General features: G+C 38.4%; 1 protein-coding gene across 1 annotated transcript in view; it reads left to right on the plus strand.

Annotated features, from left to right (window-relative positions):
• Ryr2 (ryanodine receptor 2) overlaps window positions 1-27194 on the plus strand; it is a 478528-nt gene that overhangs the window by 96428 nt on the left and 354906 nt on the right. Inside the window, exons 5-6 of the mRNA XM_027947992.2 lie at window positions 14107-14127; window positions 21524-21538. Coding sequence (XP_027803793.2) covers window positions 14107-14127; window positions 21524-21538 — 36 coding nt within the window. The remainder of the gene's footprint in view (window positions 1-14106; window positions 14128-21523; window positions 21539-27194) is intronic.

Here is a 27194-nt window from a genome sequence, read left to right on the forward strand (position 1 = left end):
GATTTTAGACATTCCAATAGGTGTGCATGATTGTTTTAATTTGCAATTTTTATGGATCACATGATGTGGAACATCTTTTTGTATGCTTATTTGCCATCTTTGTGTCTTCATTGGTTGAGTATCTAGTCAGATCTTGCCTTGTCTTGAATTGGGCTGTTTATTTCCTTATTGTTGCATTTTAAGAGTTGTGTGTATATGGTGGGCACCAGTCTTAGTAGTGAGTAAGTCTGTTTCACAGAAATTCTATCCCTGTTGTGGCTTCTTGTTGAGGGCCACAGCCGAGTTGGGATGACGCATGGCATTTTTGCCAGAAGTAGTGGTTGAGAGGTGACGCCAGCGAGCCATTAAGATGATGACTTTTGAGTTCTCGCAGATTCCCATTGAGTTTCGGTTGAGCTCTGGTGGGGATTCCTGAAGAGTTCGCGTTGGTTGGTGAAGTTCCGGTGGTGGGAGTTCCGGTTGGTGTGTGGTGTGTTCCTGGAGGAGCCACGTGGGTGGCGTTCGGGAGAGTTCCCAGGGAGTGTGCTGGTGGAGGTTGGAAATAAAGTTTGTTCCTGCTTGAGTGGCTCGTGATTTGTGCCCAGCCAGACTGCGGAAGCTTCTCTTCATTCCATTAACAATGTCTTTCATAGGGCAGAAGTTTTTAATTTTAATGGAGCCCAACTTGTCAATCTTTATGTCATGCATGGATAATGCTTTTGGTGTAGTATGTAAAATGTCATCACCTTCACAGGGTCTCTTACATTTTTTTCTGTGGTATTTTCTATGAGTTTTACTTTTGCATATTACAGTTAGATCTTTTTGTGCAAGGATTGAGTTCTGGTTCTGACTTTACTTTTTTTTTTATTATTCCATAATGTAAATGTCTAGCTCTTCCAGCATCATTTGTTCAAGAGGCTGTGCTTTGTCTGTTGTCTGCTTTTTCTTCCTCCTCACCATCAGTTGCTTGTACTTACGTAGCTCTCTTTCTGCCATCTCTTCTGTGGTGTTGAGCAGTACAACAGGCAGTGCATGATTTGCATCTTCTTTCACTGTCTTGATTAGATTAGTTCTATAGTAAGTTTTGAAGTTCTGATAGCAAAATTTTTGTTCTCCAATATTGTGTTGGTTATTGTTTTTTTTAACCTTCCCAGAAGCATTTTAAAATCTCTACAAAATAATTTATTGGTATTGCATTGAATTGTTAAGGTATTTATTTTTTTGCAGTTTTGTATCAGTTTATCTAGCAGTTGGCAGTTTGTTCTCATCCCCCTGATTGTCCGTGTTTCTTTTGGAAGTGGTAATGGTCACACAATTACCAAAGCATAGAGCTTTGAGTTGGTGACTTTTTGTCTTCGTTGTTCTCTGGACATCCATACACAAATACAGTCAGGGACCATCCTTGTTCTTTTGGCCCAGACAGCTCTGTTGAGCCTGGTACCAGTGTATCCATCTGGAGTCCCCATCTCCTTCAAGGAAATTTCTGGATCTCTTTAGAGTGCCTCAGGGGCTTGCTTCCTGAAGCCCACTCCAGGCATACAGTTGTGAATGTGGGTGGTGAATCTTGGCTCAACCTCTGTGGATGGCAGGGTGGCTCATCTTCCCACCACCTCTCCTTTGCAAGATTTATTCCTCAGGCCCCACATTGGAAAGGAAGAGGGTGAGGGATTGCAGGACAGGGCTGGACTACATTTTAAAAGCACCGTATCTCCCTCTGTACCCATCATTTCTTCATAGTGAGTAGGTCTAGAAGTAATTGGAGAGTTTATTATATTAAGCCTGTTATTCATGGTAGATCTGTCTGAGGTTCATTGAGATGAGTATTTAAATTGATTTTTCCCGATGGTTATGCCACAGTCCAATCATTATTCATGACTGATGATCCCTTCCTTATATTTACTGTGATGTCTTTTACATTGTACAGTAAATTCACACCCGTTCCCAGGCTGTTGCTCTGCACTAAGTATTCTGTCACACAAGCATGGCTGTTATTGTCAACTTTCCTGATTTAATGATCTGACATTTTAGAAACATTTCAATGTTTAGTAATGAGGCTGTCCTCTCTCATTGCCCTTTCCTTCCAAGTTCATCCTCTTCTTGACTGTTGATTCTCCCACATGAAATTACTTGTGGTATTTAATTGTACTTACTAATTCTGATATGTAGCCTACATGGGAGAGAGTGACTACATTATTAGTATCTATCCACTTGAATTTGTTAACTTGGAAGTTTATGCAAGAGCCATTTTAGCATATTCTATGCTTTTAGAAAGTAGTATTTACTGTGAGATAAAAGTATACATGTTTTCCTGAGGGTTTAGGCAAATTCAGACAGCATTTAAGTAGTATTCTAAGAACTGTCCTGTTGTCTTGAGGGGGGGAAATTGCAATGTATGTAGTTGAGGGGAGAAATAAAGAATATCCATGCGCTTCTGCCCCTTTCAATGCTTTATTCACTCAAATTACTCAATACAGTTTCACTCTATAGGTTCTTAATCAAGAAAACAACAATCCTTAATGCTAGGCACTGCAATAGACATAATCCATTCACAGCAAACAATTGTAGATTAATTCTAAGCACTGCAAAACACTTAACCATGACAGGCTAGTTACAGACATTCCCTGTACATGCTAAGTTCAGAAGTCTCAAGCCTTAGACTTTACGTCCAGTATATGCACACTCACTCAGACCACGGTGATCAGGTCCGGAACCAAGGCAGGCTTTTCCTGGCATGGAGTAGACGACCAGTTGAGGAGAGGGTTGTAGGAAGAAGTTGTGGCTCTCACCAAGGTCCCGACGAGGTGGTAGAGTTTGAGAGCGGTAAGGATCAGGCAGAGATACAGGAAATGACGACAAGTGATGAGATGTCAGTCCAGATCCTCATCAGGCTTTCCAGCTCCAGTGCATCCTTGTTTCGGCTGGCTGAATCCCTGTTCATTAGCTCTATTATTTATGCTAAATTTTGGGGCTTTTGAGCCCCCTTTCAATCCTTATCAGCTACCACTGGATTCAGTGACATCATTTATGCTGGGATCAGAAACATTTGGACTGGTGGTCTCCACCCTGATTTTTTCACCTTTCCCTTTTACCAGGTGAAGACAGCCTGCCAGGGGCTTCACTCTGTTTATCATCAGGGTGAGGGGAAGTAACTTGTCTGAGGCCATACTGGAGGGATCTGTTGGATGTGTCTGAGACTGCAGGTTTCAAACTGGAGTTTTTAAAATGGAGTTGCTTAGGCTCACACCTGTTCTAACACAGGAATTATTTAGGAAATGGTAGATCTTGGGTTTTGTTGCCTGGCTTAATTTTTTTTTTTTCAGTTGGACACAATACCTTTGTTTATTTTTATGTGGTGCTGAGGATCGAACCCAGCGCCTTATATGTGCTAGGGGAGCACTGTACCATGGAGCCACAACCCCAGCCCCTGGCTTAAATTTTTTAAAAGAGAAAAAAAATAAAAAATGTGATAAAAAGTTCTAAAGTCTTTCCTTGAATTAGGTAATATGTGTGTTAGTGTGGAAGACTGTTAAGATTATTGCGCTAAATCTACTTCATTGTTCAATATCTAAAAAACAAGGGAGTTCTGCCTGATTAATGCAAAATCAGTAAAGCCAGAAAATTGGGCCAGTGTCTTTAACAAGTTACTGGACTTACATTTGTGACTTCATTTGCTTAATTAAATTTGTGGTAAATTTCTTTCTCATACTGATAGGAAGGAGTTTGCAGTCTCATGCAGTTTAAAATAGAAATCACATTTAACATTTTACTACACAGAGATGCTCTTTAATTATTTATAATTTCCCTAACATAAATGTTGTATCTGTGTCCTAATTTAGTACTTTGCATTTTCCATTTCTGTACCTGAGAGCTCTGTTGGAGGTCCAGTGCTGCGTCTGTAGTTCCGCCATTTTAAAACACATGTAAAGATGGAAAAAGGTAAATAAAGTAGCTTCTAACTAATGGAAATACTAGTTATAGGACAGAAAGCAAGTCTACCAATGCAATGCCTATGTCAAGAGGTATAAATGTTAGTTTATAATTTAACAAATTGTAGTTAAATACTTGTTTCTTTCCATTTCAATTTTCAAGGCATAAACTGATTGCTTTTAAGTCAATTGTATTTTAATAAGCAATCATGAAACTCATCTTGAAAAATAAGACACCCAGAATAGCCAAAGCAATACTTAGCAAGAAGAGTGAAGCAGGTGGTATCATGATACCAGACCTTAAACTACACTACAGAGCAATAGTAACAAAAATGGCATGGTATTGGCACCAAAATAGACTTGTAGACCAATGCCTCAGAATAGAGGACACAGAGATTAACCCACAACAACAAATGGTGCTGGGAAAACTGGAACTTCATAGGCAGCAAAATGAAATTAAGTCCCTATCTCTCACCATGCACAAAACTCAAAGTAGATCAAGGACCTAGAAATTAGACCTGAGACCTCACCTAATAGAAGAAAAAATAGGCCCAAATCTCTGTCATGTGGAATTAGGCCCCGATTTTCTTAATAAGACTCATAGCGCAAGAATCAATAAATGGGATGGATTCAATCTAAAAAACTTCTTAGCAAAAGAAACATTCACTGAGGTGAATAGAGAGCCTACAGAATGGGACTACATTTTTTACCACACACACATCAGACCACTAATCTCCAGGATATATAAAGAACTCGAAAACCTTAACACCAAAAAAACAAATAACCCACTCAATAAATGGGTCAAGGAACTGAACAGACGCTTGTCAGAGGATATACAATCGATCAACAAATATATGAACAAATGTTCAGTATCTCTACTAATTAGAGAAATGCAAATCAAAACAGATTTTATCTCACTCCAGTCAGAATGGCAGTTATCAAGAATTCAAGCAACAATAAGTTTTGGAGAGGATGTGGGGGAAACGGCACAATCTTACACTGCTGGTGGGACTGCAAATTGGTACAACCACTCTGGAAAGCAGTATGGAGATTCCTTAGAGAACTTGGAATGGAACTACCATTTGACCTAGTTATCTCACTCCTTGGTTTATACCCAAAGGACTTAAAAATGGCATACTACAGTGATGGAGCCACATCAATGATCATAGCAGCACAATTCACAATAGCTAAACAGTGGAACCAACCTAGATATCCTTCAATTGATGAATGGATAAAGAAACGGGTATATATACACAATGGAATATTACTCAGCATTAAAAGAGAATAAAATCATGGCATTTGCTGGTAAATGGTTCAAATTGGAGGAATATCATGCTAAGTGAAGTAAGCCAATCCCCCCAAAACCAAAGGCTGAATGTTTTCTCTGATATGAGTATACCGATCCATAATGTTGGGAGAGCATGGAAGGAATGGAGGAAATTTGTATAGAGCAAAGGGAAGGAGGAAAAGGGAGGGGGTATTGGGGTAGTGATACTGCTGGTTATCCGTGACGAGTTCTGCTTCCTCGTGTGTTGAAGTTTGAACATTAGAGAAGCATGCTGAGTCAAGCATATAAAGCAAGGTTTATTAAAAAGGGGGTAACTCATACTTTTCCTGGGAGGGAGGAGGGGGCCATAGCTGGTATCCTGGTATCCCAAGAAGCAAGGTGTTCTGCCCTTTTGTCCTAGGCTTCCTTTGTTCTACTGTCCTCTTCCCCTTATCTTTCTCCTTCCTGTGTAAGTGACTAGGCATTTGACTAGGCCTAGGAAGTGCTTGCTGGGATGCCCAGAAGGTGGGAAACAGGTGGGCTGAAGGGGAAGGGAAGGATGGAGCAGCCCAGGACACATTAATTAATGATCTTATAGCTCCCTGTAGGGAGGGGCAATTCCCAGACAGGTTACCTTAGCAACAGGTTGGAGCAGGGGGAGGTTCTTGATAAAAGTGAAGGAAGGGCTCTGAAGGAATTAACATTTCAATCCCTCAGGGGACAGTTAATTGGGACTCACTCAAAATTGGCCTCCTTGATCTGACCTGACTCGATTTATTTAACTCTACTGGCTGCCTAATTCTGGCTTCAGTAGGAAGGGTGGTAGATTAAGATGGACATCATTACCCTAAGTCCATGTATGAAGATATGAATGGTGTGACTGTACTTCCTGTACAACCAGAGAAATGAAAAACTCCATTTATGTATTAGAATCGAAAGGCATTCTACTGTCATGTATAACTAATTAGAACAAATAATTCTAAAAAATACAGTTGACTTATACCCATATGCAAATGTTTTAATGAAAGTGTACAGTGGGACTTTCATTTAATTCCTTGTTGACTGGCAATTGGGTCACTTTGTTAAATGTCTTATTCCAGGGAATCTGTGTATCACACACATGGTTTTTATTGGGGAGGAAACCTATGGGCCCAAACCAAAGTTGTTAGAATTTGTTTTGAACCTTTGGATGAGACCTTATTTGAAAATTTTAGAAAAAAAGTTCAGTGGTTTCCTTTTCAGTTTCCAGCCAGCCAGTATTCTAGCTGTGGAGAAAAGAAAGCTCCCCAAATTAAAAAAAGTTTTAGAAGGATTTAATTGAGGTGATAAATTACTAAAAATAAACAGATAATAAAAGAAAAAGAAGGGTTCAGAGGCTTTGGAAACTTCTGAGGTAGCTCAGCACTTGGGGAGATCCATAATCCTAGAGAGACTAGAAGTTCACTGAGGTGAGCCTGACACTCTCGGAAAGGTAGGACTTTGAAATATACATTGTGTTGAGATGCAGAGCAGTTAGAACACAAATGAAAAGGCGTCTGCTTGTTGACACATGTTCCAAGGGTAATGATGTCCATCTCGACTTTTTCTGGAACATAGTACAGTTATTAACCTGTATTTAATTATTAGTGCCACGGATGCATATATAATCTCTAGGGTACCAACTAAAAGATTAATAAAGGATAACCAGTAGCCTTTAGGGGGAGGATGGAATATCCCAGTATGATTAATATAAAAGGAGGAAGAAAGAGAAAATAAGAATGCATGAGACTGAATCTTTTCTGAAATAAGATTTTCATGATGGTGCACAACTCTGTAAATAAACTTTAAAGCACTGAAGTTGTGTAATTTAAGGTAGAGAAATTTTTGACATGTATATTATATTTTAGAAACTTCTAAAAGAACCTGAGGCAATAGGATACAAATATGGTAAATACAAACTCATATTTTGGTAACATTAAATGGAAATGTACTTCAATGGACAAAGTACTTCAATTAAAATTTATAGGCAGGGCTAGGGTTGTAGCTCAGCACAGAACTTTGTCCTAAATGCCAGAGGCCTGGGCTTGAGCCATTCACAGAATGGAGGAAGGCAGGGACAAATTCATGCATTTTGAGACTTGACTCAACACCATGAGCAGTTGAACACTGTTTTCTCTGCAGAGGCTTACCTTGAGACTGTATCCCAGAAAGGATAAAGACCCAAAGTAACAGGTTGGCAAAGTTGTACTTAATGGGCAAGTTGCATGGAAAGGACACTGGTTCTGTTATATTACTACGTGAAAAAGAATTAATGGTGAGGCGTATTGCCAGAAATGAAAATGGGCATTTCATTATGAGATGGTGAGTTTATAAGAAAAATAAAATTATGAATTTATATGAATCTAATGACATATCTTTTAAATTTGTAAAGCCCTAAATGGACAAAATTATAAGGAAAACTAAACTGATCTGCAACATAACCATATTCTCTCAATAACTATTACAATAAGCAGGCATGTCAGTCAATGAGGATATAGAATCTGAACAGCATGATTGATAAACACACACAAACATGTACCAAATACTGCACCAGGTGTTGACAAAGTGCACATTTATTTCAAGGGCAGGTGGAACATTTACCAAAATTGCAAGTATAAATTTCAAAGGTTTGAAATAATTTAGTATATTCTGACCATTATACAATTAAGCTAATAAAATAAATAAAACCCATAAATCTATGAAAAAAGTTAATTATAGTGGAAAATTTATAAAATATTTCAAACTGGATAATAATGGAAAAATGAGATATATCTAAAATTACTGATGCAGTTAATATTGTTTGTAGTGTTTTGGGCCCTAAATGCAGAATACTGACTGAATGATTACCTGAGTATTTCAGGAATATAAAGGAAAATATTAAGCCCCCAAAATGTAGAAAGAAGAAGTAATGAAGAGAATAATTTAACTTCAGAGACACAAGGTATCAAAGTCATTCCATTGATACTGAAATTTCAAAAAAAAAATTCTCTCACATAAGAAGTGGGAAATATGAACTATTAAAATTAAATGCATTACTGCCACAGAGAAGTCCAGGCCCACGTGACCTCCATGGTCAGGTCTACCAAACCATTAAGGAACCACTAATATCAATCTTCAACACTGAGAACAGTTTCAGCTGATTTTATGAGGCCCACTTAGAACCCTGATGCTAAAACATGACAAAGACTTCACAAAGAAAAAGCTATTCTATCCAACATGGACATAGATGTATAAACATGGTCCACAAAATAAGAGCAAATCAATGTATCAAATATTAAAACCAGGTTGGGATTCAAAAATCAATTATGTGTTCACAAAACCACTTATTGTGTGTCACCGTGTTCAGAGAGGAATGAAAGAAGTTTTTTATACCATAAAAATGTTTCAAAAATGAAACATCTGTTTATGTAATACTAGTATGTCCATAAATTAAGGAAACTTCATTAAACTGAAAGAAATATATCAATAGACTGGAAAAATCAGTGAAATCTTATTCTTTCAGTACAATGTTGAATGCAGGTACAAAAAATGGACACTTTTAGAATTAAAAAGTGAGTGAAGAAAAAACGGTGTTGAGCGTGAATTATGGAGTTACCTTTCTATATGTTAGCAAAAAGTAATTGCAAAATAAAAATTTGTAAATGAATCCCCTTAAGTAGTATAATAAATCATCATATACCTGGGGATAATTCCAATGGATGATGTACAAATCTTTACACAGAAAATTGAAAGCATTTTGAAAGATTATCATGAGAAGAAATGCCACCTCTGTTCATTACCAGGAGGCTTGACATTATATAGATGGTACTTATTTCCAAAATAATCCATAGATCACTGCAGTTTTCATGTAAATTTCAGGGTCTTTCTCTTGTGTTTGAAAATTGTGGGCATTACAGGAAATGAAGAAGGGTATATTATAAATATAATGTTGAACAAATTTGGAGTCTTTATCTACCAGATGTTGAGACTTCTTTTAATGTTATAATAATTAAGACAGTTTGTTAGCACAGAGATAGAAAAATAGGCCCTGGTAGAAAAGAGTTCTGAAGGAGAACCATGAGTTCACTTTTTGACACATTAGTAGTTGACCTTGCAGGGCAGTAGATCCTCATTCTGGAATGGGTGTGGGGTTGACTGGACAGCTACCTTGGATGGAGGGACAACCCTTGGTACCTCCCTACCAACACACGCACTGATCAGTACCACGTGAACTGTAGCTCTCAGGTGAAAGGTAAAACAGTGACCTTTCTAGAAGACAATGTAGGAGAAACTTCCTGAGAAAACGCCACAGTAATGAAGGAAAGGATTAATAAACTGTATCCTGCTTAAGATGGTCTGTTTATCAAAATTTCTGGTGGGAGACTGAGAAGGCGAGATCCATGCTGGAGCAGACATTAGCAGTGCATATATTTGACAGAGGAGCCTTGCTTGAAAATACAAGTGCTCCAACAAATGCAGATAAGTGAAGATAGATGCCTAATTGAGAAAACGGTAAAACTTAAACACTTCCTGAGGGTGGATGCTCAGAGGTATAAAGATATATGAAGAGGAGCCTCATCCAATGAGTGTTGGACATATGCAGACAGAGCTGTGTTGGGGCACTCCTGCACACCCAGGACAGCAGAAGCTCAAGGTACCAGTGATACGAAGTGTGGATTGGGGAAGACCTGGAGCAGCTGCAAGCCATGCTTTACTGATGGGTGTGTGGGTTCATAGGACCTCCTGGAAACCATCAGTGTGTGCTGTGGCCAAATGTTTATAAACAACCCAATTATTCCACTGTTCATGCATACCCAGTGGAAACATATCCAAGTGTCCACCAAAATGGCGATGTTCATCACAAAATGATCTGTCATACCCTCAAGAGTCAACCTGAATATTTATCAACATGTAAATGGATAAATAAGTTGTGATGTATTCATACAATGGGATACTCTGCAAGTAAGAAATAACTTTTAATAATTTCACAAACTTAACATCTTTTAAGGAAGCTAAATACAAAAGAGTGTAGCCTTTTATCCAAAATCAATAAATGCAAAACAAGTCGCTGTGGGAGGGATAGAATCCGTCACCTTGTCGGGGGATAGAATCACAGTCACCTTGGGAGAGGATGTGATGGCAGCTTCTGGATCATGAGTTCTTTTCTGTTTTTAGATCAGGATGCTGATTGCATAGGCTTATTAGTAAAATTTTAGCAAGCAATGCACTCCTGATTTTTATCTTTGTGTGCCTGTTATGTTCAGTGAAAACATAGCCCTTTCAAATCAGAATTTAATTTAAAAATTTCTGAATGACTTCATTATATTTTGAGTCCCCTGGAACACAGAATTTTCAATTTCTACCTCTATCCCCCCATTCTTAATATTAAATAACAGGTATTATGGGTAGTTATTTATAGAATAAAGTTTGGTTTTCTCTAAAAAAAAATTACAGTGGGAATGGATTATAGGCATTCATCAAATATTTTTTTTTTCTTGTATCACATTTTAGTACCAAAAATGTAAATTCACAGTTGATATCTTGTTCTTATAACTGTCTTAAAATGTTTATCTACATAAAAACAACATCGTTAGTGGAACAACTGGAGCTCATGTACTTGATGTTGTGAGAATTTCTAGTGTGTTGTGCTATTCTCTTGATGTTATGTTTTTTGTGAACACATCCTGTTAGGTGGTAACTATCATAAGAAATCAGCTGTTTGGCAATTCTGAATTCAACACAGATTAAAAGTATGAAACAAAATAAAAAAGAGTATTATACCTTGAGTTTGTGACCATTGAGTTAGATATCCAATTGCAAGTTAATCTCTACCATCTAGTGACACTTGATTTTCTGTTGTGGAAGATTTGTAACACCTTTATATGTCATTGGCTTCCTTACATGTGAAATGTAGATAATAAAATCATGAGTTGTGCAGTTCAAAGACTGGCACACAGTATAGTTGTCTTCTCATCTGTGGTTTTACTTTCTGTGGTTTTAGTTGTCTACGGTCAACTACAATTCACAAATATTAAGTGAAAAAAATGCCAGAAATAAACAATTTGTAAGTTTTAAATTCTGTGAATATCATGGTAAAATCTCATACCATGCTGCTCTGTTCTGTCCAGGAAATGAATCGTTCTTTCATCCAGCATATCCATACTGTCTATGCTCCGCTCCTGATAGTCATTGAAAGGCCTTCTTCGTTATTAGATGGACTCTCATGATATGATGCTTCTGTTCAGCTAGCCCTCACTTTACTTAATAATGGCCCCAGAGTACAAAGCTAGTATGCAAAAGAGGCACAAGGTGTAAAATACAGAAGGAGACATTAACTCTAGTATTATGTAGCAATGTTACAGCTAATATAGGGAAAAAACAGCAATTATTTAGTATTTTCTGGGATTTTAGGCATATACTAGGGGCCTTGGCACATATTACCCATTTAACTATCGTAAATACTTAAAATGTGATATATAGATTTGATGATAATGAAATTTGTCTTAAACAGTAAAATAAGGTTATTTGGAAGGAGCAACAAACTTTTTTAAAGTTATAGAATAATTCATGTTTATGTGTTCTAAATTTTTAATTAAAATATGAATGCAAAAATAAATGATGTATGAATCATTCATCTTTTGTATGATATAATTTAGAACTATAAATTACAACCCATAAATAATTACTATTGTATTGAATTCTCATGTCCTCTGCTTAATCAAATTAACATTTAAATTACTAATGTTTCCTTTAAGGGAAATATTGTTTTTATTTTAAAAATGAAGTTTCCCTTTTTATTAGTGTTAATATGAGAAGACATTTAATACAGTTTCCTACAGATATAAGAATATTCTCTATTTGCTGAAGTAATGGAATTTCTGTATTTCTTAAAAATCCCACATAGTTAGATAATAAGTTACTGGGAAAATGTTCATTTGTTTTATGTTTTGTGGATTTGGTAATAGTTCTAAAATTAAGTTCATCGTGAAGTCAAGTTCATTGTGAGTTTTATATTTCTCTTCCTTGATTGGTTCCATATAAATGGCTCTTCTCACCATTTGCAGGGATTTAATCAAATGATCCTTGTTAACAGCAATAGGAGGATGTGTCATGAAATTGCTCTGCTTTGCTTATGTGCAGTTACACCTCTGTTGTCCTTCAGTCAGTCTCTGAACCCCAGACCGTTTGTCTCGTTTGTGTGTCTAGCTGATGATACACCCCAGCCCATGCTGTTGCTAGGCCTCTCTCTGGGACCTGTTATGTCATTACTACTCATCCTTGCTTTCCAAGGTGTTGTGTTTCTCTTCTGTAATATACGTCGTTAAAATGCTTCCATTGCTGGTGGTAGTTAATAATGACCCTGATGACAAGTGTTTTTGTTCATTCCACAGTGCCTGTCTTTGTGCTTGACATGTGTCCATGTTGAATATGTAGAAATGAACGTGATGGCATGAGATGTTTTTTGATAATTATCATTGTCACTAAAGCTATGTCATATTCTCTTTTCCTGAAAAATATGGAAAGGAAATCGTTTCACAACTTTCTTGAATGGTTTTCCTTGGAAGAACATAAATGTAAGCACTTGTCCTTTGAGGGTGGAAAAGCACATGACACCTGTGCTCTACTGGATAAGCTGTTCTACTGCCTTTCCCCCCAGGACTTGGAAAATGAACTCATTACTTGAATGGGTTAATGATCTAGTGAGGACTGGAACTTTCCATGACAATGAATACTGCACACTGAAAACCAGGCCTTTCTCTCTAGTAGTGTTCCTTCTTCAATAAAAACTGTGTGTTTTTAAAATGCAGAGAAGGAGTAAGTTTAGAACAGGTTTTTCTGAAGACTAAATAAATTATAAAAGAAGCCAAAATACTCTTGCAAGTAACCTATTGAATCTCACCATGGCTTCAAAAGAAAATCTTCCTGTTTATTTAAATTGATATCCTTAATATCTTTTTATAAATGTTAAAAAAAGAAACCACTCTGTAAATAAATGTGGCTCCCAGGAATTCACTTCTAAGGAATGGAGGTTTCTAGCTTTAGCCCAAGATTTCCCTCTCAGTGGCTTTTGCCTCTTACTTGTTAATGAATTTTCTAAGGAAGAAAAATTACAGTTTAACTTAGGCATGAAGAGTCTGAAATAAATCTCAATTCTCATAGGACACAAACCATACATTCTAAAGAAGCCGCAAATTATGGAAACTTTAAGACTGAGACTATCCCTCAGTCATAGAATTTTCTATTCCAATTGATTTTCTCTGAATCCTGGGATGCTATAGCAGTCTTTGTGGACAGATGGCTTTTTTTATTCTATTTAAACTTTGGATGTAATTGTGGTCACTTATGTTTCAGAAAGTCACATAATTATGTGACCAAAACATTCATCACTAAATAAAACTTTAAAAATAATTTTATTCCCATATGATGTTGGAGTGATTTGACAAAACATGCCATTTTTTCATATAATGGGCAATTTTATGTAATCTTCAAAAGAATGAGGTAAGAGGAATTTTACTTTAAATGTCATAAGAAAAATTATAGTTAGATGCTTTGTCTCCAAATTGATCTTTTTTTAGTTAACTTTTTTTTTTTTTTTTTTAGTTAGTAGCTCCTGAAGCAGGAGGCCTGGTATGTTTGAGAAGTGGGTAAATGTTCACTTTTTTTTCCTGAACATTAGAGAATCATTATTTCATGTACCTGTTGCAGTTCCTGCCGAATGCCTGCTGATGTTCTGATGGTTACATTGAGCTTTTTCTGTCTGATGAGATTAAATATTGTTAATTAGAAGTATGAATACTGTTTCTTAGACTTTGAAGTAGATTTTGGTGCAGGGACCACATTTCATTTGATTTAAATGACAGTAGTTCAACAGTGCTAGGTATTTACTTGTTTGTTGTTTGTTTTTTAAAAATTTATTTTGGCTTTTTCTTTCCACAGCAAGTTGATGTGGAAAAATGGGTATGTGTTTCCTGTATTTACAAAGGAGCTGGGATGGAAAGTGCATGTCTGCTGTTGCCTCTAACCCTTTTATTTTGCTTCCAGCGTGGCTTGTCCCGTCTGTTCGCACTACCTGCTCTGGTGAGCAGACCCTTTCCAGGGGTGCCGTCAGGCCCTGACTCGCTTCTGGTTTTGCTTCTTGGGAGACAGGTTTTGTGAGCACACTGTGCATCCCCAGAGCTACAGGGCGTGTGTAGGATTGGCTTTACTTACATGAGGGTCTATGCACTTCTGTCCAACACAAAAGGTCTCATTATTAACACTGTCTTTTTCCAAAGACTTGGCTGCTTAATCTCAATCTGGCTTAGCTCTTAAATTGTCCCCTGTACTACAGAAAAAGGAAGCTCAGTATATTTCTATAATCTTAAAAAGTGAAGGTGAGAGCTGTATCCTGTGGAAAATGCAGCTGGGATTCCGGAGGCTGCGTCTCGGTGCCCTGTGGTCAAGGTGTGCAACTTGAGGGAGTGGTGTTACTGCCCTGAGTATCAGTGTCCTCATCTGCTAGGAGAAGCTGGGTGAGTCCAGTCTCTTGGCTCCCCCACCCAGCGTTCTAGAGGTTATTGTCTCACGGGGCTCTTGTCCCCGGCCCAGTTTCCCCCAAGAGTGCCAAGCAGCCAGGCTCCTCCTGGCTGGGTGGTCTGCTCTGTGACGTCAGAGCTGGCTCCTTGGAGGCTGGCTGAGCTGATGGCTGAGTGTTTGCTTTGTTGTGCCCTCTGGTCCTTGGACCCAGTTCTCTTGTTTGCAGGGTCTTCCTAATTCTCAGTGGCCCTTCAGGGCCTTGTCATCCCCAAACAACTTCATGGCCACCTTGCTTTCTGCAATTTTTTGTGTCCCATCTTTCAGCCCTTTATGGTCAGGAACTTTTGCTTTTAAATTTACTTTTCCATGGCAGTGGTACCAGGTTGATCTTTGAGAACTGCCTCTTCTGTCTTCCTAAGGATCCTCTTGTTCCTTCAGCACTAAGCTACTACTGCTTTCCTCAGCTCTTTCTTTGTGAAGTTCTGTGCCTTCCTCTGTGTCTAGAGTTAAGGTTCCAATCCACACTGTTCCTCGTTGTTGTCTTGGTAATGAAAGCCCCTTTCCCCTAAGATGAGCTGAGCCACCTGTGAGCCCAGCATCCTAAAGCACCCGTTTCCCTCCATCTGGTTCCTTCCACTGTGTATTCCTGTGCTGGATCCAGGGCAGTGTTTCTTGAGAACCACTCAAGCCACTTTATGTTCTCCTGGAAATGGAACCTACAGGCAAATCGTGACATGTCTATCGTTGCACTGTTTGTTCCTCTCCGCACCAGTTATTGATCTGTCTCACTGTTGTTTTTCTCTCTTATTTCCGTAATAATCTCTCATCTTAAAATTTAATTTTATTAAGTTTATTTGTAAGGTTTTCATTAGGGAGGACCTTCTAGTTCTAAGGTGATGGAGATGTCATTGAGCTGACATCACCAGGCTGAGCTTTGCCAGTGCCCTGTGTTGTAGCCTTATGTAGGCCAACCTTTGTGGGCCAGAATCTCCTCCTCTATGGAATTAGAATCTGTACTAATCCTTTTTTATTCTTAAATATTACCGTCATATTGGTGATAAAACACAGTGATGCTGAAATGGCTATTCATTTACATACCATAAAACCAGAAGCTCTGCCAGGTCTATCTCACAACACTGATGAACATTCTATAGACAGGTGTTAATAAATTTCAGATGGGAGCTACTGCTCCCTTTGAGAGTCTGTTCGAACCTTAGGCTTTATCCATGAGAAGCTTAAAATTGTCCTGTAGCAGCCTGACCTGGAAGGGCAACAATCTGGTCTGTCTCTTGGGTTGCACTGAAGCAGGTACCATAACTTTTCTCATATTCAGAGAGTGAAACACCCTACAGTGGTCTCAGGGCACACAAGTCTTACTTGAGTGATCACAGTGCTCCGTCCCATGCAAGTGAAACCCCTGGGACAGCTCAGGTGCTCCAGTGAGGAGGCCTGGAGGCAAGACCTGTGGGAAGCAGCTTCTCACCTCCTCTGTCAGGTGTCACAGGCCCCCACTCTGTGCCAGACTTCTGCCCTCTTCAGATGCAGTGGGAAGGAGCAATGAGGAGGTTGGCAGGAAAGCGCTCTTCTGGCCACAGTGTCATACATGGGGCTTGCCAGGTATTCAAAGCTGTCTTCCTCCGCAGGCACCGGGTAGGTGTCCGGGGAAGCCACTTGTCACTGGAATGCCTGGCCTGCAGTTCTGGAGCTACAGGCAAATGCTCATCTTCTCACTTCTTCCTCCCGAGAGCTCTTGGTGTCTTAGGAACATCCTAGGCTGGCTCTCTCCAGGGCCTCCCACATTGGCTTATTGGCATTGGCTCCCCAGCAGCAGCCTGTGCCAGCTGTGTGAGCCTCTGGCCTCTCCCTCTCTAGGTATGCCATTCCCTGCTCCTGAAGACACCTTCACTGGGCAAGGGGTGACAGAAATCTCGGGTGGGTAGGAGGATTCTTGGCCCTCCAGCAGCTCTTTCCAAGACACTGAAGCTGCTGACAGCTTGGAGGTAGGTCATCTGCTAGGAGCAGCAGGTGAGCTAGGGTCTGCAGGTGGATCCCCAGCCACTGCCCTTGGTGTCCTTGATGGGTGGTACAGCATTGTATTAGTATTTGTCATTTTTTTGTTCTGGGACAAGTGTTAAATTTACTTGTATGGAATATGTTGAACAACCGCAGACCTTTAGGAACCTCATAAAACTTAAATATATATGGAGATTGAAATGACTTCTTGATCAGTTTTCTGATAGTGCTATTCTGGATAGCTTTGTCAAAGGCCAATCAATCTCTTTGCCTCTGCCCCACTTCATCTTCTCTCTTTCTCTGTCCTTCATTCCTTTCCTCCCTCAGTCTCATCCTCTCCCTCTTCCTCAGTGTCTCTTTGGGGCATCTGTGCACCTGTACTTAAACAAAAACCCACTGAGTGATGAAATGATGCTTTTCATACTTTAAAAGAGAATAATATTTCTGAGTCCTACTTAGAAGGTAATTAACTGATCTTTCTGTCTGTTCTCCCCAGCCCCTCCCTAAGTGATGCCACTGGTTTGCAACCCGGAGGCCTAGGATTTTGGGTAGTGGATGGGGATAGTAAAAGAATGGAACAGACTGGGAAATTGCTGTATATAAAACTTGTTTATAGACCAAATGATGTCTTATACTTTTATTTTTTTAGAGAAATATGTTGATGTTGTAATTGTTAAGATGTGTAATCAATTCAAATGTTCCTAACTCAGTAATTGTTTTAAAACATGCATTTTTACACACAGCTATTATTATGTGAGGGTTTTTGAAACGCTTTCATGTTATCAAAAATAGGAAGTGCATTCATGTTTAAAGTGGTTTGGAAGAAAATACAGAATCTTTTAAATCCTGATACAGATGACTGTTGATTTGTATACATATAGGGCAGGCTTCAGGTATCTTTAGGTCATTATTATCCACATGTCCTCTGCAGAGCTCACTTTGTTTTTAACTTAGGGAAATTCTCTTTTGAGGCAAGCTTGGTAAAGAAGAGCTTTGTTTATGAGCTCTGTGATATATAAACATTTGTCACAGAGATAAAATGTCAGGACTTAGAGTAGCTTTCAGAATCATTTATTTTCTTTTATCCTTCTAAAGAAGGACTAGATTGTGGGCGGGGGGAGAGGGAGGGAGGGAAGGAGAAATCCATTACACTCCAAAGGAAAGATGGTCCATTTATATGCTGTCTGTATAGAGTGATAGGTTGAAAAAGAATATTTGCCACAAATCTGCCAAAGATATATAGTATTCTTTTAAAACATATCTATATGCACTTTCAACTAGATGCCAGTGACACAAGACCATGTTCATAGGAGCCATCAACATGAGTGGCATGAGACCATTTCTGTAGGAATTATATGTATAAGTACTTCCTTTTAATTTTTTTTTTTCAGTTTTAGATGGGCACAATACCTTTTATTGTATTTTATATGGTGCTGGGGATCGAACCCAGTGCCTCATGTATGCTAGGCAAGCGGTCTACCACTGAGCCACAACCCTGGACCTGTATAATTACTTAAAAAAAATTTTTTTTAGTTGTAGATGGACACAATACCTTTATTTTATTTATTTTTATGGGGTGCTGAAGATGGAACCCAGTGTCTCATACGTGCGAGGCAAGCACTCTGCCATTGAGCCCCAACCCTGGCCCTATAATTACTTTTTATGGGTTGAAAGCTAAGCCCTGTCGTGATAGTTTGTGAACATGCAGTCACCAAGTCTGTCTCATCAGTCCAGTCTTGGATATTTTCATTGGGGAAACCATAGGAAGTTAAATACTGACATAGGATATCATCATCACAAGGGTAATAGTTTCACAAATATATAACTACATATGTTATTAGTGTATATTGATATGTTTAGAACTTGGAATTGTTCATGCTAGATTACTTTTGTTTCCTACAATTACTGGGAGTATCCTTAATTAAACATCACCACCTATAAACCCAAGTATTTGGTGTTTTAACAACTTCTCATTCTCTCAATACAGTGAAGCAACAGATTCTTCCTCACTCATAAAAGAGAGTAGGCGGTTGGAGGGTTATGAGGCTCCTAACGTCTCCTAGCACCCTACCTACCTGGAGCTAGGAGGGCAGAAAGGCTTATCTTTGATTGACGTTCGGTGAGCAGAGCCCCACACGCCACCTTCTGGGTGGAAGTTCATATTAGAGAGGAACTGCACTATGTTTTGACCTATTCTCTGATTACCACACTTGGTAATTCCTTCTAGTGACCCCTACTGTTTGTTGCATTGTTGCTAATTCCTCATCTTGATTCTTTTTGAGGTGCTATTTTGGCTAAAGCTTATTTAAAAGTTATCACATAGGTCCTTATATAAAAGTATTTTGTGTTTCATTTCACTAAACTGAAATACTGGCTTAAAAAAAACAAGATCAAAGATCACACTGAAAGGCATCATTTGGTAGAGGACCTTTGCTACGTGCCCTGAATTATTGTTTGTTTCTTTGCACTGTTAACAGATTGAATCTAATTGTTCATCTGATAAGTGTCTAGTATTTGTCAGAAAAGTTCAGAGTCAAATATTGCTGTTCAACTTGCTTTTCTGTTCATAACTCTTTGTATTTGCTAAGAAGATGCCTTAGGTCTTTTAGATCCGCTGTACTGAGTGAGCTTATATACCAAGGACAGTTCTGCTTTTTGCCATCCACTTGACTCCCAGTTCTTTGTTGGTGTTAAGATGTACCACTAGCAGTTTCTTCCCCTGGTTTTCGTGTTAAGGTGCTGCATGGGTGGTTTTGCCCCTGGCTCATGCTCGTATTTGGAACTTCATTTGACCTGTCAGTTCTGCAATAATTAAACTCAGCCTGGGACCCTGAGTTACTGTTACTTTTACTTTTACCCTAAAGAACCCCCCCCCCACCCCCTGCGCCTGCTTTGTGTTTCTGTGCAAACTGATGATCATCCAAAAATTTCTTCTAAGGCAAAAAACAGGTCAGAACTCAAGCTGTCATCACCCCTGCTCCAGTTTGCCTAATGAGATTTTAGCTCTTCCCTAGTGAAATAAGCCAAATTAATTTATTGCAAACCAGAAAGTGATATTCTCTATACCTGAAGAGTCTACTTTTTTCACTGTTGATTATTCTGAGTTTCTTTTCTCTCCTCATGATGTCATTTACTTGAAAGTGTGTTTTATGGTTACTCTTTTTCTGTTTGCTTCTCATCATGTTTAGGCAGTGTTTACACTGAGATTAAAATAATATATTCATCTTCCTTGTTTTAATGGAGTTTGCTTTATTCTTTGCCCTTGAACAATCTCTTTGGAAAATCTCATAATGCTCTAACTTTGATAATATCTGGAACTTAAGCCAAATTGACCAATTAGAGATTTGCACAAAAAGTTAATGTTAATAATGTTACAAATAATCTTCCATGCTCTTGGTTATCTTTTAGAAATTATGTGTATATGTACAGATGGATATTTTAGCTTTGCTAATTTGCATTATTCATTCCATCTTATTGCATATGCAGATTTTCTTCTTTTATTTTTCCTGCAAACACTACTTAGAAATTTTGTGGAGCAGGCCTCAGTTATTCTACTGATCATTCTTTTTCTACTTCTAACTGTCAAAATCAGACTGAGCATGTTTTAAAGAAAAATACCCCAAATCTCACTCAATTAAAAAATCTCATGAAGAAATCTGTGATAAACCATGTACTTTTGCAAAATGTTGGATTTTGTGTTTCTTTGAATTAAGGTTTAAAAATGCTTTTTCCCAATTCTGAATTTAATTATATTTCCATCATTAGTGAATCACACGTAGGCTTTTGATTAGTCAGTTTTGACATGGAAAATAGATTTCCTGATGTCATTCATCATTAATATTAGTTACAAAATATGTAATTGAACAGACTATCTTTTTTTAAACTGGGAGTGAGAAGGTTCTTTACCATTGTCCCTTATAATAAAAACTATCAGTCTCGGTGGAATTTCCATATGTATTGCTTGTCTGTAATTTTCAGGGAAATAGTGTAATATCTATCATTATATATATTAGGAATCTTTCTTGTGCTGATTTCTTTGAAACTAACGTGGCGATGTGTGTCCTTTTGCTCTGGGATTCCCATTACGTTCCAACAGCTAGAGTTAGTTTGGAAATGTGGCATTATTTTCCCTCCTGTTTTATCTCTGTATCTTTCCAGCAATAAGTCCAGGAAACTTGAGGGAATCTAGAGAAAAATGAAGGAGGATGTATATACTTAATGTTTTGTAGAGAAAAAAGAACTCTTCTAATGCATGAGAGGAGAGTGTCATTTTAAGGGAAAGAGAGGAACATTTCTGTGATCCTCTTTTAGGTTCCCTCCCACGTCCTATGGATGGAATTGCTGCCTGTTTTGCATGAAGGGTGCTCAGCTCATTGCAGCACAGTAGTTTAAATACACCTTACCTGCTTCTAATCTGTTTTTACCAAAGTTAGTTGTGTTGCTATTTATATCACTGCATTTATATGCAAAGAATAAAATGAAAGGTTTATTTTATTAAGTATTTTCAGAGGATAAATTAAGATTATGCCTCTTTCTTGGTGCTTAGATATCTTGTCAATTGAATCACGCATTTCAGTTGAGTGGCATGTTTTCACAGAAAATGGAAGAACTAATGTAAAAACACTTTTAAGAGTTTTGCTTGCTGCAGCTTTCCTCTAGCATGTAGTTGATACGAAGTTTTGTTGCAAAAACAATGAAATTTAATTTTTTATTGTTCACGTGGCTTCATTTAGAAAAATGGAGTCTTGGTAAATTAGATGTTTTCAAACAAACATTAAAATAATACATACTTACTATTTTTTCTCTTTTCCTTATGTCCTTACAGAAATTCATGATGAAGGTAAGAATTTGGTTCATATGCTATATATGTAATACTTAAAGTACGTGTTCAGTATGGTTGTACATATTTGCTTTATTTTTTTAACTTATGACATTTTTCTTTACATTTGTAAGGTTTTAAAAATTAAACTTCGGAATTCTTAAATATAAAAATAAATCACATGTACATATTTAGCAACTTCAACATTTGACATTTTTGAATCATACTACAACATGTTAAGTTTAATTAGTCAACATTGGGAATTTCTTCATTAAATCAAGTTCTTTATAGCTCTTCGTATAGAAGGTTCAGCCTGGGAATGACATGGCACCAAGAAATTGCTGTTGCTTACTCCAGAACTAAGATTATTTCAGCCCCCTTTGATTTCTCAATTAAAGTTAGAAAAAATTATAAAATAAAAATAGTTTTTAGTTGTTGATGTACCTTTATTTTCTATTTATTTATATGCGGTGCTAAGAAACGAACTTGGTGCCTAGCATGTGCCAGTCAAGTGCTCTGCCACTGAGCCACAGCCCCAGCCCCTAGAAAAAAGATTTTAGAAGGAGAAAAATGAAAAGACTTAATCACATGGTCTTGTCAATGAAGGAAGATGCCAGGGAAGGATAGAGAGAGCAGAATCTAGTCACTTGGTGATGTATGGTTGGAAGTTTGTTTCTTTTTTATATGCCTACCACATTTCACCTGTAATATTTGTGGGACTTAAGTTCTATACTAAAAGCTTAGAAACAGTAAAGACATTTATTTGTATTGAGTTAATAAAGGATTAATTTATAATCTCAAAAGAATGTCATTTAGGAAAGATATAAGTTTGGAGAAGTGTCAATCAAAACTCTGGACACGTGCTGGAAAGGCGGCTTTGAAGAAAAAGAAGCAGAGCTCTCCTGTCGGCTGTGGAGTTTTGTAAAAGCTTGTCATTCAGGTTTCTCAGATCTCTGGATCTGGTGCATCGTGGGCTACCCCAAGTGGACTTGATCATCAATAGGGAATTTGATAGTTGGGGTGAAATTGACAGAAGCCTCCTATGGATAAAGACATGGAGCATCTTCTAGGACTTCCAATAACCTCCGCTCTTATTTTTCAGTGGAAAATATTATTACATTATAAGGAGGGGGTGTTACCTGCTAAACTAGGTACATCAAGACCAAGGAATTTGGATGGAAAAAGTATTATAAGCAGCAAATGTGGATAGATCCTCTCCTTGTAAATATTAATCATGAAATCGGGTCTGAAAAAAAAAAACTGTTTTGCTTGTTAATCTGCATCTACTGTGTCTATTTTATTATCTCACCCCTACACTGGACCCGCTTCAGTGCCCTCTCGGCCTCCTGTTGGCCACAGGTAAAGGAACGGTTGTCTTGGAACAATTATCTTTGGTGAGACCAGAAAGATGAGGTAGACTCCGCTAAAAACAGGTGTTATTCCTAAAGTAATTTATTGAGGCTTTGATGGCTGTTAACTCTGGGCCCAGGAGTGAATGGCTTATTTTCATACCTGACTTGGATGACCTGGAAAGGTCAGGAATTGTCCAGGAGAGGAATCTGCATGCAACTGGAGTGATTGGAGCCATTTGGCAGGAGAGGGCACCAAGTGCTCTTCTGTTCGCAAGGTGTGCGCTTTGAGACCCACACCTGGAAGGTGTGGTTGAGCTCAGAACCAGCTGGATGCTTTCTTATCAGAGCCCCTTCCTGATTGTTGGTGCTGAGCAGGGAGGTGTTGGTCCTGCCCTAAGCCTGGTCTCCTCCCTTGGAGACCCAAGTGAAAGACACCAGCACAAGATAAGCTCTTCAGTGCTGCATGGCCATTCTGGTGGTGGTGACCTAGCTTCATTGGGCAGATCCATTTTGTCATGAAGCCCCATTTCTCATTAATTGTTAAAATTGATTGACTGCTTAAGGCAGGATTGTTTGAGAGTCTCCTGCAGCTGGGGACCCACCCTCCTGTGAGATATATTTCTGTTATTCTCCCTAGAACCACTAACTTTTCTATTTCCAAGCATTACTATTTGTATTTAAAGGTACACTTAAAAGCACCTCCACTTGGGATCTAAATACTCTGAAAGGGCTTCTATTACTATACATTTCTTTTATTGTTGTCTATAATTTCTAATATTGAGGGTATGTCTCCTTCTTGCTTGAAGAATATAAACTCCTTTTTAGATTTCAGTGTTGAACTTCTAAAATGGCATGTGATATCATAGATGTCAAGGCCATGGGAAAGTTCTGCAGACTTAAAAATTTATATAGTAAGGACCTGGAATTTTGACAAATGTCCTTCATTGATTAGCATAGCATTTTTGTACAAGCAAGATGGTCACAAAAACAGAAAACCTTAAAATGCTGACATGTAAGATTGTTAATGAAATAAATGGCTTTAATAAAAAATAATTCAAGAGGGTTTTTAAGCTGGTATATATCACAAACATTTAAACAATACTGAGCCAAGTTCCCCAACTGTGAAAGAATAAAACACTGAGCCAGTGATTTTCATGTGTGTATAAATCTCTTTGGTGCATCTCCATCATTATTATTCTTGTTTTATGGTTCTGCCCTGGTGCATTTGAAACTTAGATAGCAGTACCTCAAATGTTGCTACAACAACCCAAATTGTCTCCCTGTCAACAAGGAATAACAATAGACAAGTAAATTATGGTCCATGATTGAATGTTACTCTAAATAAATGTCCATGTAGGAGTATTTACATCAAAGCTTTCACTTACAATGATGGTTCCCTGATTGGATGTTTTTCTTTTCCAATGTAAGATTCATGTATTTTGTAAAAGGCAGGTGATAATTAATCCATTTTACACATAATGAGTTAATTTAAAGTTAAATATCCATGCTAAATTCTTCTACCTTTTACAAGAATAGAAAGTGAATATATAATTTATTCTTTTTTATTTTTTATTCTTTATATATGACAGTGGAATGCATCACAATTCTTATTATACATATAGAGCACAATTTTTCATATCTCTGGTTGTATACACAGTATATTCACACTAATTCATGTCTTTATACCTATACATTGGATAATAAGGATCATCACATTCCACCACCTGATTGGACATTTTGGACAAGAATCTGTGAATCAAAGTATAGGAAAGCCAGAAAACACACAGTGGGTATTAAAACAACTTGTGAATAATTTGAGGCAAGATTTGTTTAGAATACATACAGCAATGTTGCTTAGACTGTTTGAAGGTTTGCACTTTTTTATTTACCTATGTTTCATGAGTTTGCTATACACTTTTATATTAACACTGTTGATCATCTTGGGGGCAAGAGACCAAACATACACATAAGCCATAAAAGCCAATTTTTGCTGAAAACTGATGTTTTTAAAAAGTCAAATTTTATTTACTTCTTATTAAAATGATGCTTGTCTCTCCTATGCCAGAAATACTCGAGTTACTGGGAGGTGTTTGGAAATGGTAGTAGCATTCCTTTCAAGAGACAGCCTCTTAGAGGAGCCTCATCAGGTACAAGAGACAGAGATTCCCCAACACATAGTGTGTGTCAGGCATTAAGCTGACAGCAGGCTCCTGGCTCTCTGGAGGGTCAGGGAGAAGGCTCGTGACAGCTCACTAGCTATACTGATACAGGGGGGAAGCCAGGTGCTGTTGTTACCGGGAGTCCTTGCTTCCCCAATGTTGAAGAATAACACCAGAGAAGCACGCGAGGCAATGTCAGAGTGGAAAATAGAAGTTTATTAAAGGACAGCAGAAAAGACTTCTCCTGGAGGAAGAAGGGGACCCAAGAGATGGAATCCATGGAAGTGCGGTTGTTTCCCCTTTTTATAGTTCTTTCAGTGATGGAATGTAGGTGGGAAGGCCCGAGGGGTGGGCCACAGGTGGGCCAAAGAAGTAATCTGGTCAGGAAGGACTTCTGAGTCAGCACCTTCAAGTTTGCTGGGGGCTGTTCATTAACACTTCTTTGGGATGGGCTATCTTCAGGTTTGCTGGGGACTGTTCATTAACACTTCTTTGGGATGGGCTCTGGCCTTGGGCTTTTCATTAAAATTCCAAGAGTTGTTCAACTCCCCCCCCCCCCCATTCATTCTAAACATGGCCTCCATTTTGGATCTTACTCTATATTAGACCCGATTTACCTAAATCTGGCTTCACTCTAAAGCACCCAGTAGCATTTTGGAGAATAGAGAGGGCCTCTGATAGTTTTGGAAAAGTGCTCTAAAGACATGTAATTCCAGATAATATTTGTGCTAAGAGGGCTTAACCTGCCCTACAGTGGGGGAGCTAAGACATACACACACGGTATAGTCTGATGCAGTCCGTGCTCTTTGTCTTCCTTTCTTTTTGCTGCTAGTGTGCAAGTATTTTGAAGGCAATTACAGGGATTGTGCAAATAATTATTGATAAATGAGTAATTTGAGTTTTCCAAGAAAACTTTGATTTGAAAGGCAAAGGAAAGCAGACGGAGACTTGTTATGAAATAGCTTTTTAGCACCAGAACCTGAACCTCTCCTAGAGCACACACCCTGTAATTTTTTTTTTTCAATGAGCAGGAGAGTGTTTTTTTTTTTGGTGTAATACTACTTACTGGAGAACCAGAACTAGACTATATATAATATTAGTGTGAAAAAAATTTGCTCCCGGCTACAGTCAGATGTATTATAGAAAAAATAAGTACTCTCTCAAGACAGCCTCATTCTGTAAAAGAGTATAATTTTCAAAGTAGATTTCCCCTTTTTACTACTTAACATCTGTTTTGAGAATGGTTTGGGGGTTTTTCAGGCATAACATGAATAAAATGATTTTTAAGAGATTATTTGGAACAAAAGGGAGGGAATATATTTTTTGAAAATTGAAAGAATTCCCCACGCAAAGACACTTCGCCGGGAGAATTCCAATTTTATTGCAAAAAGCTGTGTGCTTATATAGAACTAAGGGGGAGATGGTAGGGCTTAGATAAATGGCAGGCAAGTTCTTTCAGATATCAGCTCCGGAGCCCAGGAATTAGTTCTCATTGGGGCTAAGGTTCCCCGCCAGCGAGATTTGAAATAGGCGAGAGTTCACACGGGCGGGAAATTTTCGTGCCACTGCAGAAAAGAAGAAGGAAGAAGAGGTGCTTAGGCGCCATGTTGGGGTTTTTTCTCTGGGGTATGGCTGCCATTTATACTTTTCCCAACAAAAATAAGGAATAAAAGAATGGGGTGTCGGAGTCCTTTCTCCTGCACTTCTTGTAGTACAGTCAGTATCATTATTCTTGTCCTTCAAGTCCTTACAGACTCCCACAGAAAGGAATGTGTACTTCTTGACACACAAGTCTATACCTTTTGTGATCTCATCCTGATCTCCTTTCAGATTTCTTTTAGTTTCCCACTGCAAGTCCATGATCCTCCTCATTTTGGGGAAGATTCATGCTCCTCCAGCACCTTATAATCATTTTTGTGCTGAGGTGCCCTTCTGCCCACTCCTCATGGATCTTGAAATGGGGCTTCTTGCATCCAGTTTTTATTCAACAGGTATTTGTTGAGCGCTTACTGCAGCCTTACATTTTGCTGGGAACTGTGGGTGAAACAAGGTCATTTTCCTTGAGGAGTTCACTCTGGTCAAGGGGAGGAAAGTACTTGCAGAGCAGGCCGATGAGGCCAGTGTACTGGGCTCTAGGGCTGCAGGAGGAGAAAGGGAGGGGCTCAC

Source organism: Marmota flaviventris, chromosome 12, assembly GCF_047511675.1.
Source record: "Marmota flaviventris isolate mMarFla1 chromosome 12, mMarFla1.hap1, whole genome shotgun sequence".
NCBI classification, from domain to species: domain Eukaryota; kingdom Metazoa; phylum Chordata; class Mammalia; order Rodentia; family Sciuridae; genus Marmota; species Marmota flaviventris.